Genomic DNA, 14,068 nt, shown 5'->3' on the forward strand with positions numbered 1-14,068 from the left:
CAACTATTTATAATGAGTAGCGATATTGAATATATTTTCTTTACGGTTTCTGAATAAAAGCTGCCAAAAAGGCATTTTAAAGTGGTTAAGGAAATAATAATAACAATCGGCAGGGATCCCCAGACCAATACAATTACTTTGCCTCCTCTATTTTAATATATTTAATCTCATTTAATATCATACTAAGAGTGCAGTTGTTCTCCAGATATTAGCATAACAAATGTGATTTAGATTTTTATAAAAATTGAATAAACAAGAAGTTAATATTAAGTGCAGTTTAGGCACCATATTGCCTGTTTTCACCAACGAAAAAAGTTGAAAACTAAGCTACAGCAGTAACAGCACTTTGAGAAACACACTGAGGAGGTGTTTCCTAATTGAGTGAATTGAACAAATCAGTCATTGACGTAATAAATTATTACGTTTTCCCCCCTCTCTTTCACGTCAATACCGATCTCACTATACAGTTGTGTGAGGGTGTATGTCTAAGAGTGTGTAGCCTTCATTTTGCTAGGCATGGCAAATGTTTTTATATATGCATGTTTTAATTATAACTGTGAAGCAACCACATTGCTATTAAATGTGGTATATAAATAAATAAAAGTTGAAGTTAAGTTCAAATTCCATTGTATTTTGGTGACTTGATTGTGTAAACAACTTCAAAAACATTGCAAAAATAAATGTTTTGAAGAATGTTTTGGTCAATTTAGTCAGCTTTTTCATTGAACCAGAAAGAAACTTTGAGAAGAAGGATAATGGAACGGTCTCCATGCAATAGTAAGGCTTTCCTCTCTGTACACATATCCTTAAGTACAATTTTGCCTGTTTTATTGGTGTCCCCTTCAAAACTTGCTCGTGCGAAATGTTATGTTTATTGTCCCCTCCCAACATTTAGATGAGATTTTCGCTCCTGTACATATCCATCCGCCCCTCCCTTCCATTTGGACAAGTGCCATTGCCATTCATTGCCAGATTGGATCTGCCAAAGAGGGTTGATTAGTTACTTGCAAAGATGAATTGTCTTTTGTTTAAAGGTAATAAAAGAGTATCTTTGAAACTGGAGGACATGCGGGCCGAGAAAATCGCAAGGATTTTCCAGGTGTGTTCAATAAGCCAATGAGTTTAATTGGTTGTTAATGATATCCGAGGCTATTAACGATAAATGCGCCACGTGGGACGTTTGAGGCCTACTTAATTTGACCATGCATGTTTCGTTTACATTTTATAGGTGGATACGGCAAATCTCTATTTAACAGACTCTGCCAATGTAGCTTTGTTTCCACTGGAGAATGGCGATTTCTGCAGTGTTGATTTGGATGACAGGGGGCATTACGAGGTCCACGGGGGTGAAAGGCCAGCTCTAGCAATGCCTCAACACAGTTTTGCATTTATGCAAGCGCCGTCCAGCACACCACCACAAGCTTTTAACTTCACCCCGCCACCGAGAGCGAGTACTGCGAGATCATATCAAAGGTAAATTTATTTATTTTTCTTTATTATGAAACAATGTAAGTTCCACCCAAATGAATATACAAATTGCTCCATACCTACAAAGATAAAAAAAAAAAACCACCACACGCAATACCTTTTATGTACACTATATTTGGTACGAATGCCTCCCAGACTTTTAATCAGATCAACATGATATTTGGTCAGTCTCATCTAAAGGCCTTTGCACAGTGCACATTACTAAATTAGTTTAGTTAGATTTCGTTGAAGGGCGTGTTGTCTGTGGCCCTTTTAAATGTACCATATTGTCCACTGTTTTCCTAAAGCCACTGGGTGGTAGTGGCACCTGTGTGAGTGCCTGATCAATGGTGCCCTAATTCATAATGTCATTGTTATAATGTTATTTATCCATCAGTCTGAATGCTTAAGAAGTAATGTTTAAAAAAAAAAATGTTTTATAGATCCATACACCTGTCAGAAATCTGAGACGGCCGATTTGCATCCAGCAGAGTTGTGGTGGTGCGCTTCATAGAGTCAGAAGCAAATGTACCCAGCATGCTGGACAAAATTAAACTGGCAATGGGTAACAGTGACCCTTATGTTATTACTGATGCTCAAGGTAATGAGGTCTTGGAGTCAGAAGGCACAACTGGTAAATATAAGTTTGGTTTTTCATTACCATTCTACAATTGTGGTGATCCAGACTTTAATCAGTATTGTCAATACAGGTTCATGTTATTGGAGGCAGAATTCAAGGAAATTTCATGCTGTGGAAAGGGCTGCATTCAGGCAGTGGCAGCTGAGGAGGGCTCAAATGAGGAAATGATATTATGAAGTGTGGTATATTGCATGTTTATCGCATGCATCAAATTGTAACATTTAGGGATGTAACAATGTCACACTATCACAATTAAAAAAAATACAATGATGTATCGTAGATTGTAGTGATCTGTATTGTGTATGATCACATAAAATAAGTTGCTGTGAGAGTCAATTTTACAGAGTTTGTGTCAGTACATGTGGGCCTGTTGAGAGTTCTCAAGAGCCACGGCGCATGTGCGAAAACTGGGAACTGTAGCACTTACGGCTATCTTCTCAGTTCGACATGCGTCGTGGCTCTCGTGAACTCTCATCAGGCCTACACTGAAGAAAATGAATAGTTGAATAGTAATTATTTGGTTTTGTTTCTTTTTGCACAAATTATTCGTTGCTTGATAACTTAAGGTTGAGCCACTGAAGTTACTTTTTACTTTTTACTAACTTTCTGGGCCGGACAGTTTTAATTACATGGAAGCCTATGGAGGAGTGATCCAGTGCTCAGATTTAATTAAAAATATCTTAATTTGTGTTTCGAAGATGAACAAAAGTCTTACAGGTTTGGAACAACATGAGGGTGAGTAATTACTGACAGAAGTTTCATTTGTGGTTGAAATAACCCTTTACCACAGCGGTGTTACGCATGTAACACTGCACTCATTTGCAGTCACTAAAGTTTATTTGCATTAGTTTTAAAGCCTTTCCGCATGTTATTCTGAAATGTTTACACAAAGCGTGCACACTTAAAGACTGCCAAATAGCACTTGATTACTGGACCTCCCTTTCACATCTAATACTGCCAAATACACAAACACGGTTGGTTTGTCTAGTAATAGTAAAGTAAATGGTTGGGATAAAATAAAACTCTGATATTCTGTGCGAGTCTTAAGGGGGAAGCAGTAAATGTCCTGCTGCTTGACCTTTAAGTGATAGTTCAACTAAAAATGAGAAATTCACTCTCACATGTTGTTCTGAATCCATATTAATATATTTGTTATGCTGAACCAAAAAGATTATTTTCACAAATTTGGACTATTATATTTGACAAAGTTGCTGGTTTCCATTTACTTCCATAGTTTTTTTTTTCCCATTATGGAAGTCAGTGGGAACCAGCAAATATTTGATTATGAACATTCTTCCAAATAATTTGAAAAGGGGGAAATTGGTTTTGCTGTGCTGCTCATTCCTTTGAAAAATAATAAAAAACCAACATGAGAATTTTTTTTCCTGGAAAAAAAAAAAATTTCATGATTTTTGCCCACCCCTATCTGTATGTCCTTTGACGTAATCCCAACAACCGGAATCATAATTTACTAAATTGCGGTTAAACAAGACCACTTAAATCATGAGGAATGCATTTCTTTACACTTATTACTTATGGTTTACAACAGGCAAAACTACTGATACCACATGTTTCATACAGTTGCACATTTGATGACAAATTTGACACTTAACTGTCACAAGTATATATGTGATTCATTAATTAAAAAAAGTTGTTTTCCTAATAGCCGAAGACATGCGGACACCTCTGCACTGCAAGACCTGAAACTACAAGTAGTAGAATTATTGGAGGCCCCCCATGGACTGGAGGCTGTGTCCCAGCAAATCCACAGCATTGTCTCCAGTGCAGAGCGAGCTATGCCAAGAACCCTTGGGACGGCCCTAAAGGAAACTTTTTCATGTTCAAATTGCACTGGTATGCAAATCGATTTGGCTCCACACACCAGCCTTTGTTTGTCTTTTATATAAAGTTTCTCAGTAAATCTGCACAATGTTATAATTCTTATCTAATAACTTGCATTATATGGTGGATCCTTATGTGCATTTTGTGTCTGGAAATTCTTTACACCCTAAATTAGAATGCTTCTCTAATCTGATCTAAATCTACCCCCGACAACCTCCTAACATGTGCTTCAGTATTTGTAATTGGATTGACGTATTGGGTGTATTTAAACTGATCTTTTGAGTTACGTTTACACCACAATGACTACGTTTACATGCAGCCAATAACCCGTTCAAAACTGGGATATTAGCAATAACCCGGTCGCGCACGGCCATGTAAACACCGGCATATACCCAGATATGCTCATATCCCGTTTTTTAAAAACCGGGATATTATACCTGGGGTACCCCTTTTCTAACCCGAATATTTGGTCTTGTAAACGCGTTTCGGCATATCCCCATCAAAATGTGTGTTCTGCGCATGTTCTATTCGCAAGAAATCTTGGTCTTTTGAGTAGAGACGGGGCATAAAAAAACCCTGCGTGCAGTATAGAGGCACAGTAGTGTCAAGTGCTGCTGGTGGATCAGTGCCAGCGCCAAAGCGCAAACAAAGACCAAACTATTCTTTATCCGCCTGCTGCTGCTGTTGTTGTCTTTGGATACAGGAAGAAGAATCGGAAATGACGCATATTGCGTCTTGTTGTCCGTACGTCCAGACGCTAACTGTGCGTCGTTTACATCGGGATTGGCGACTGATTACACATTCCATGCATACAGGAGTAACTCTCTCTGCTCACGTATGTAAACGGGTTATCCCGAATCTTTCAGAAACCCGAATAGTGACCTTAACCCCACCATAACCCGAATTTTAACAGCATGTAAACGTAGTCAATGATATGCTTAAACTGAAGTTTTCTTCCGCGTACAGATGACACCATTGTCTAAACGATCCACAAAAACTACTAAAAATGCTGTTTTCTGCTGCCAGGCCAATATTTGATGAAACCCTTTAGACCAGTGATCTCAAACTCAATTCCTGGAAGGCCACAGCTCTGCACAGTTTTGCTCCAACCCTAATCAAACACACCTGATCCAGCTAATCAAGGTCTTCAGGATTACTAGAAACTTTCTTGCAGGTGAGAGTAGGAGCTGGTTGGAGCTAAACTGTGCAGTTCTGTGGCCCTCCAGGAATTGAGTTTGAGATCACTGCTTTAGACTGATCATAAATGTTCATGATGCCATTTTCAGTTGCATGTTTTTGTTTACACATTTTGTAACACAAAAAATTTACATTCAAACTGGTTTTCAGGCACTCAAAACGCTGTTGCCATGTAACGTGAACGACACAGTTTAACAAAAAATGTAAAATTTTTGGCCATGTAAAATGTGATCAATTGCAATCTGATAGTGATATCACAAATGCATGTTAATTCCAGGTGTTTGGGAACCAGTGACAGAACTCATATTTACAAGATGATAAATAATGTATGGCTGGTTTGTAAAAGGGAGGGTTTTCTAAAAAATCTAGCACGGTTTTCTACTTTCTAACCACGACTGAACTTGTGGTGAGCTGTTTTGGTGTCTGTTGCTAATGTTTTGCACCATTTCGCTTTCTTCCAGGAGTTATGGAAAACCCAGTGTTTACATCATGCTGCAGGAGCATTGTGGGGTGCAAGCTGTGCGTCAACCAATGGGAGGCAACATCTGCCCAGTGCCCTAAATGCCGCTCCGAAGAGTACCACATGACTGAAGTTGCTGGTCTCTCCAGTGCCCTGGATGCAATGAAAAATATTGTTTAACTTTTCAATGAGTTTCAACTTTTGTGCAGAATCCATTTCAGTCTCCAGAGGACCAGGTTGCTGTGGAGAGGCAGTTCTCTATGTAGTGTCCTGACATTGCATCTCTTTTTGAATGTGTTTTCAACTTCCACCAAGAAGAGTTCCAAAATGCTTTGAAAATACTAATTGATCTTGTTCGAGTTCATGCTCAATACTTTTCAAATACAATTCCTTACTGTCTTCTGAATTGAAGGATACTCCACTTAAAAATGAATTCTTGTCATCATATACTCGCCCTCATGTTTTTTCAATCCTTTATGAATTTCTTTCTCCTAAATATCTTCCTTTCTATTCAGCAGAAGAATGTCAGTAACCAGACAGTTTCTGGTCTCATTGACTTCCATAGTAGGAAAATATATACTATATTATATACAATATTATATTTTATTATCTATTCAGCAGAAGAAATTCATAAAGGATTGAAAAAACATGAGGGCGAGTATATGATGACAGAATTTATTTTAAAGTGGAGTATCCTTTAACAAGTGAACTGGATCAAGTTCCTGTGGAATAAAAAATTTTCTTGATGGCATGCATTGTTTCTCGTTTTTATTGTTTGATTATACAGCCAGGACTGGACTTGCTGCTTTTACACACACACACACACACACACACACACACACACACACACACACACACACACACACACACACACATATATTTATTTAATTTTTTTTCATGGTATAATTATGTAATCTGCTTATTGTGAGCCTAAATGTGTAAATTGGTATTTAATCATTATCAGGGTGACTTGCCACCAACTGCTGGTGTTTTTTTTTTATATATTGAAAGTAGTGTTTCATGTTGTCACTTCACATTTAATAGCCTCTTAGAATGAAATTGCTATGTAAATTCACAGTGCCTCCTTTGAGCTGCAATAGACAGTGTGTAAAGTACATCTAAATGCCAGGTCAGATGCTGTTTCTGTGCCACCTATACTGCAAAGCTGGGTGTTTGTTCATACAGAGTTCATCAGACAGCCTGAAGCCTCTTATGTTGTTGATTTAAATTTCAAAACACAATTCGACATTTGCTCGCAATGTTTTTTTGTTTTGTTTTTACGAAACCTCATCATTTTGCAGGACAATTGTCTATTACAGTATACAACACATATAGAAGGGTGCCAATAAAGCTGTGGTGATATACAACACGCTTTAAGAAAAGTTTATTTCCATCACACTGTAAAGTGATCTAGAGGAAAAGCAGATGTGTTTTGCCTATTGGCATACATAGCCTATTACGTGTATTGTTTTTATTTATGCTATTATAATTACACCGGGTCACCAACTAATGACAGATTGAAATCTACAGTAAATTAACACATCCTTCTTGACTCTTCAACCGAGTGAAATGGTATTTAAGAAGCCTTTAACATTATGTGCTCAACATTAAATCTGTAACATGTAGCCAACATTAAGAATAGGGTTGTGCCGGTAAGGAACTTTTCCCGTTAATTAGTTAACTTATGACAACACCAATGTTATTTGTTAATCTCTTCTGTAGATTTTGATCTTTTTAAGTTGTTATGATATATTGTTAATTAAAAAACAACAGTAAAAAAAGTACAATAATAATAATAATAATAAAAAATAATAAGACGGGTGACATAAAATACCCATATTATAACAAATAAATAAAATATATTTGGAAATCGCCCTTTAAAATGAAGGCTCAGTTTGTGGTTCACAATTATTTGATTAAAACAAAGACAAAGTCTATTTATGTTTTTGTTAACAGAAGTTATAGTCATAGAGACTTTTAATTGTCTCCGCTATCATCCTGTCAATCATACTCGTGGGTCATTTTCAGTAAAAATGTATTTGACCATCATCGGTACCCAAGTTCTGACTGAACACTGGTCAGTGATCCTCTCCCGCTCGGCGCTGTCTAGCGCAGCTTCACCGCACAGATTTAACTCCGCACAGCTAAATAAAACGGGCTGGTGGCAGACTAATATTTAATATTTCTGATGTAAAGATTTCTGTGAAACGCGTAAAGTTGCACAGAAGAAAGCCCAACAGGACCTGCCCTGTACAGTTTAAGAATCGGTAGCCATAGTAACGTTAGAGGACTATTATTTTGTTGAACAGACCTGGGCGACTACTGATGACATCACATGCTCAGATTTGCTTGACCAATCGGCGGAAGGGGCGTCTCAGGACCGCCCACATGGAAACGAATTTTGAAGTCATTTATTCGTTTTATGCCTCTGAACTAAAAAACGAAAAAATCAAGCCGAAATCTATTTTATTCGGGGGTTTTTTTTCAAAAAAACGAAAAATCAAATAAATGGGCCGTTTTCTCGTTTCTGCTTATTTCATTTCAAATTGGAAAACAAACTATCAAAACGTACACGGACCTTCCAGTCAGTTTTAATCATCGTTCTAGAAGATCCAAGCTTCACCGTGCACTAAGGAACTGAAAACGCTGAGGACCTGACACCTTATTCTAATAAACACAGTTCTGAATTCACCTTTACATCTGTGTCCCGAGTCCTACCTGACACATATAGAGTTTATCTCTATCACACAAAATTTAATTACTAAAAGTCTCTCTCAGTAACTCAAATGAATGCTATAATAAATGTAAAAAAAAGTGTAAACCTACATGTTGTACATTAAAATAGTTTTATACGCAGCTTGATTTTTGTGGTATGTAAAATATACATTTGCACCATATTCACTGCAGCAATTGAATCAAAAATGTGAGCGTACGAGTTTCTTAATTTGTGATTTGTAGAATAGGATTTGTGCACCTGCAATGAAGAATTTGAGAAGGTGTAACTGTTGTGTTGTGTTTGTGGGAGAGAAAAAAAAGTCTACAGGTTTGCAACTCTTAAACATTTTTCTCTTGTGACTTCAAACTTACTGATACACGTGTGGCTTTTCTCTACAACTACAAATCACACTGTCACAGATGTTCAGTCATTTTGACTCAAAAATACCTTCATAAAATCCTCCCCTACACACACACACACACACACACAGACTGACTTACACAAAACCTGAAGGTCATAAATACACTGAAACTGAGATAATGAACTAAATAACAGGTGAACAGAATGAGTAACTAAACAGACTGAGGTCAAACGACAACTAAAACAATGAATAAAAAATGTACACAAGTGTTAGAATAACGTCAATATTTGCAAAGCCCTTTTTCCATTTTCTCTGTGCATTTTGCAGGTTGTAATTTTCTTGTGGTTTCAGTGTCATCAAGAACATTAGTTTCTCTCCTGGAGTGGACTGTTGTGCTCCTCATCTGTGTTTGTGTGGTCAGTATTTATGCAGAAAGGAACTTGATCTTCAACAACGCTTGGTGTGGTAAACAAGGTTCAAATGAATATATTATATCACAATAACTCCTTCCCTTCCCTCAGGTATTGTACTAAAACATTTCCTCAAAAACACAATGACCATTAATAAAGATGTGAAAACACAATCATTAGCACAGTTTGTCTGTTTATGTGTAAAGACGTCAGGGGCTTGTTCATCTGGTGTTGAAACCCTTCGATGTTTGATTCGCTTCAGGTCGTTACATCAGAAGTTCAGACGGCTGAACAGTTTTTAGCAGCGACTGCATCTGATGCTCTTCCTTCAGTCCATTATTCACTCACTTTAACGAGGCTGGACTTTAAAGCAACTGTCAGTCATGTGGGTATAATCTGGGCTTGCTGTGTTAGCAATTTTTTCTTTCACTAGCATAAAACAAACCGTCATAAAAATGTTTAAAATAAATAACATGTAATTGTTTCATATAGTGATAACGAATGAGTCTCCTTATATTTGGTGAGGTACCGATCATACTGATGCTAGAAAGTGTTTATAAAGAAGAATACTTGTTCGACCATATCCTGATTTCTACAGTCAGAATATTGTTCATATTCTCAGTCAAACATTAGAAGCTGTTTATATGATTTACTTATGCAACTTTCCATTTATATTCATCTTCAGGTGGTTCAGGAAATATACCAGTTTTTGAAAACAAGTAAATCATCCTCAAGTAGGTTTATTGTCATACTGTAATTACAAAAAAGCTGCAAGAGTCACATTTCAAATCAAACTTTACTGATGTACTGAGTAATACACCTAAAATCATGATCATTTTGGTGAAGAATATTGGATCAATGCTGTTTTTATGAATATTTCTATTATATCAGTGTATTACGGATTTTATTTCAGTCTGTAAAAACATCACTGTTGTTTTTCACAATCAGATTTTAGTTCAGATCTAAAAATTCAAAACAAAGTTTCAAATAAAAATTTTAATGTTACAATGTTTTTTTTTTCTATTTATTTTGTATTTGTTTTTACAGAATAACCTAATTAATGTGCCATTCAAAAAAAAATAAAAACAAAAATAAACAGGTAAAATTACTGACATAATTATATTTTCATGATGTATATACGTACATTGTTATTATAATGTATCATTTAAGAACACTCTTCTCACAGATCCATTTAATACTAGTATTACAATGAGTATCAAACCATCCTGATGAAAGAGTATTAGCACAGTCTTCGTTTCCCTGATAGTTGTTTGGCTCTCCAGACGCCCAGAACCTGCATCAACAGATCAGCGTTAGATCAGAGCTGCTTTCTGTGTGATATGATACTGACTGAGACAGTCATTAATTATATAATAATCAGTTCAGTTCAGTGATTTCTCACTCAGAGGTCAGTGTGCTGCCATCAACCCATTTCCATCTGTCCTCCACTTCAATATCAGTCAAACCAATCCAGAAAGGATCAGAACCACAAATATTCTTCACAAAATCCTGAGAAGTCAAACAATAACATGATTTATAACACGAGCAAAGACACATTTCAGCACATTCTCTTTAATTTAAAAACTAAACGCCGCGATCTCACACACACACACACACACACACACACACACACACACACACACACACACACTGACTTGTTCCTCTCTGTTGTTGATGATGATCAGATCTGTTTCTCTCTCTGTACAGTATCTTCTGCTGTCAGTCCAGTTCTTCGTCTCAGAGGAAAAGAAGTAAAGACTGGATTGATGGCACTTCCATCCATCTATAAACACAGATAAGACATCCCTAGTGAAATATAAATACACTAAAATTCATTCGAAATACATTTGTGTCATGATAAGTATACTACAAATACATTTACATATTTATGTAGTTAATAAAAATACACTGCAATTGTACTTTTGATATATTAAACTGGTAAACTTAAAGTCTGCCAAACTGGAACAACTAACTCTGTACTTTATTCATTTGAATTGTGCAGAAGTACAGTAGTGCTGAAGTGTAACTAAAGATATACTGAAGTTTATTTGATTGTGTTAAAGTGAGACTATAGCAATTATACTTCAGGTACATTTGAAATATCTTGCATTGAAAGACATTAAATATTATTCAGAGATCATACAATCTTCATCAACAGTGACATTTAAACACACTTTAGGATTAATATTGAGAGATGTGCATTGTGCACAAGTAGCACTACAAATAAAGTTGAAATATAAATGTTATATCTGTAAGTTTAGAGTGATATATCAGTAAATATGTCAATAGATTTGAACTATTAATAATATGAAATATACTTTTAATATATATATAGTTTTTTACTAGGGCTTGAACTAAATTTTAATCTAAACCAAATTAAAAAGGTTATTTGTATTACTTGTACTAGCAGTGTATATTTTATTATAGTTGTTTGTAGTATTATTTATTAATTTTTGTACAATAATTGACAGTTTACTGTATTGTGTGTTCATATTCAATTTTCAGGTCTTTTCTTTTTGAGTGCTTTTAATCTACTGCAAGAGCTCTTTACAGTTTATCTCTTAATTTCACTGTATCTGTACGCTCTGTTTATGTTGTATACTGTAACAGACACTGACTTTCAGAAGGAATCCTGTTTCTCAAAGGAAGGTTTCTGTAACAGTGTTTTAAACTGATCTCACTAATGTTTTCTAGACACTGAAGCAGTCTGTGTATTTGACAGATTTGTGTCTCATCTGAGGCCAAAGATTCTGACAAAAGAGACTGTTTGACTTAAATATCTGATTTTAACCTGAAAGTCTCAAGTTTGAACAAGTTGGTGTGTAGTTTTGAGATTGTGCTTATAGTTGTGAGAAAATGGTGAATTTTGTTTCATGAATTGTGTTAGCAATCAAGAAAAACTGTAATGAAATGCTTATGCTCAATTAAATGAATATTGACTTATAGAGCCACTTTAAGATATGTCTTAAATTATTATTTATACTCAGCTGACATCCCTAAATTATCATTAATCATTATAAACATAAAGAGCTAAAGAAAGGTCAATTACAAGCATTAGCTACACAACAGATCCAGGACAGTCTGCTTTAGATCAAGTTAAGACTGAAGAAACTAACCCGCAAACTTCTTCAGAAGATCTTTTCTTTCTGATTTCAACTGGTCTCTCTCTTCTGTGAGGTTGGTGATCTTAGTAAGTAGCTGTTGTCTCTCTTGAGTGAAGATGACACACAACACTATGACTGCAGTCAGCAGAAGAACACACACCAGCCCCAAACACACACCAGCTGCTCTGGAGATCGTCACACCATCACTTCCTAAAGATAGATAGATATGATATTAGTCTCTTCACTTCCTCATATCATACGACTCACATCTTCTGAAACATGTGAACTGTAGATTAACTTTAACGCTTGTCAGACGTTAATTAGTGTGGTTGTTGTTCTTGTGTTTTGTGAGTAAATGCAGAGGAATAGTTCACTCAAAAATGGTTTCCTGATTATTTACTCATCCGAGTTTCACTGTATATGATTTTCTTTTTTCAGCTGATGATACATTTTTGGTTTTGGAGGAAAACGTGAACAGGTCTCAAAATAAACCTTTTCTAAAGGTCAAAAATCCATATTTAGGAAGCTTTAAAATAATCTACATTGACCATGGATGATAAATAAGTGTCTTCTCTAGCAAAACGATCAGTCGCTTTCAGAAGAAAGTAAACCATTAACCACCATCAACAAATAGAGCATGCAAAGACTTCATGTCAGATCATACTGGAGGACCTGGAAGAGAGTGAATAATCAGAAAATGTCCTTTAATCTCAGTTACCTGTGTGTCGAGGTGTTCGGGGTTCCTCTGTGTTGAAGTCTTCTGTGTGTCGAGGTGTTTGGGGTTCTTCTGTGTTGAAGTCTTCTGTCTCTTTCTTATGTTTCATGTCTCTTACAGCCTCTGCACTGACGTAGATATCAATAGTGGTCAGGGGATCTCTGGATAATCTAGCCTAGAAATCTAGACGCACCCTAGCGGCAGCAAAATGTATTTCGCAGCCTAGAATACAAACATCTTGATGTAAATCTGGCTGGCCAGGCTATGGATAATCCGTAATTCGTTTGGAATTATAAAACGGAAAACCAATTAAAAACGGCCCGTTTTTCGTTTTTGGCGATCATTTTTATCGTTATTCCTTTTTGAACAAATAATGAAGAGAGTCTTTGAACTTCAGTCAGTTTCTTTTTTGTTTATAAACCAAAAACGGAAGTAAAAGAAAAGTAACCGCTAACACTTTCAAAATAAAAGTAACTATAGTTAGCGGTCATTGTAGACTAAACTGGACTATAACGTTTTTTAGTGCAACTAAAGTAGCACTGGGTGTGGAAAAAACAAAACACTCAAGTTAACTAAAACTAATAAAATAATAACTCTGGCTGTTAGGGAGAATTAAACATTTGTAAGACCATTGGTGACCTGTAACTTCAGATTAAGACAAGTGAACTAATTTTTTATGTAGCTTAGGATAGCAGGTAGCCTATTTATTTATAAGTTTCTATTATTTAATTCACATTTTAGTTTTGTAACATATTTATTGCTATGTGGAAGCTCAACCTGCAGAGGTCACTCTACCCCCTTCTGTGCACCGACTCTTTCTGTGGCGACAACAGGCAACAAGGGTTTGACCTTCTGACTTGTGTTTATATCAAAGAGAAGGCAAGCACTGCTACCAACAGAAGCTAATCACGGAGTTTGAAGGGTGTACAGAACTTCACCTGCCTTCCAGCTCCTCTCTCTATGGCACTATAGCTGCTAAAAACTCTCAGCTTCCACCATCTACTGTTACCCCTTCTGTGTCAAAACAAAACTCTTCCAAAACAAATCTATAAAGTAGTATACTTTTTATTTTCCTTCGCATTTTTCTCCAGTGTAATATACTTATTAGGTTAGTAAAGTAGATTAAATATTTTTTATGCAGCTTGTAGTTCTCATT

The 14,068-nt window shown here is 36.1% G+C and overlaps 1 protein-coding gene and 1 long non-coding RNA gene across 2 annotated transcripts; both read right to left on the reverse strand.

The window, feature by feature from the left end:
• Positions 1–6,267: 6,267 nt before the first annotated feature.
• On the reverse strand, positions 6,268–7,365 carry LOC132099216 (uncharacterized). Its single transcript, XR_009423073.1, has 2 exons — positions 7,296–7,365; positions 6,268–7,059 (listed from the first exon to the last, which is right to left on the reverse strand). It is a non-coding gene; the product is annotated as an uncharacterized LOC132099216 (long non-coding RNA).
• Positions 7,366–10,186: 2,821 nt separating this feature from the next.
• LOC132099200 (CD209 antigen-like protein C) lies at positions 10,187–13,050 on the reverse strand. The gene is made up of 5 exons (XM_059505652.1): positions 12,916–13,050; positions 12,210–12,407; positions 10,749–10,876; positions 10,496–10,602; positions 10,187–10,387 (listed from the first exon to the last, which is right to left on the reverse strand). The coding sequence occupies exons 1-5, from the start codon at positions 13,019–13,021 to the stop codon at positions 10,255–10,257; spliced, it is 672 nt and encodes a 223-aa protein (XP_059361635.1). The 5' UTR covers positions 13,022–13,050; the 3' UTR covers positions 10,187–10,254.
• Between the last annotated feature and the right edge of the window lie 1,018 nt (positions 13,051–14,068).

The sequence above is a fragment of the Carassius carassius genome, chromosome 22, assembly GCF_963082965.1.
Source record: "Carassius carassius chromosome 22, fCarCar2.1, whole genome shotgun sequence".
NCBI classification, from domain to species: domain Eukaryota; kingdom Metazoa; phylum Chordata; class Actinopteri; order Cypriniformes; family Cyprinidae; genus Carassius; species Carassius carassius.

What these genes read in the sequence shown, in the direction of transcription:
- LOC132099200 (XM_059505652.1), bottom strand. Translation starts at nt 13,021, where the DNA reads ATGAAACATAAGAAAGAGACAGAAGACTTCAACACAGAAGAACCCCAA. An exon ending in TCTTCTGAAGAAGTTTGCGG is followed by an intron (nt 10,877 to 12,209) that starts GTTAGTTTCTTC and finishes CTGTGTTTATAG; the next exon opens with ATGGATGGAAGTGCCATCAA. An exon ending in TCAACAACAGAGAGGAACAA is followed by an intron (nt 10,603 to 10,748) that starts GTCAGTGTGTGT and finishes TTGACTTCTCAG; the next exon opens with GATTTTGTGAAGAATATTTG.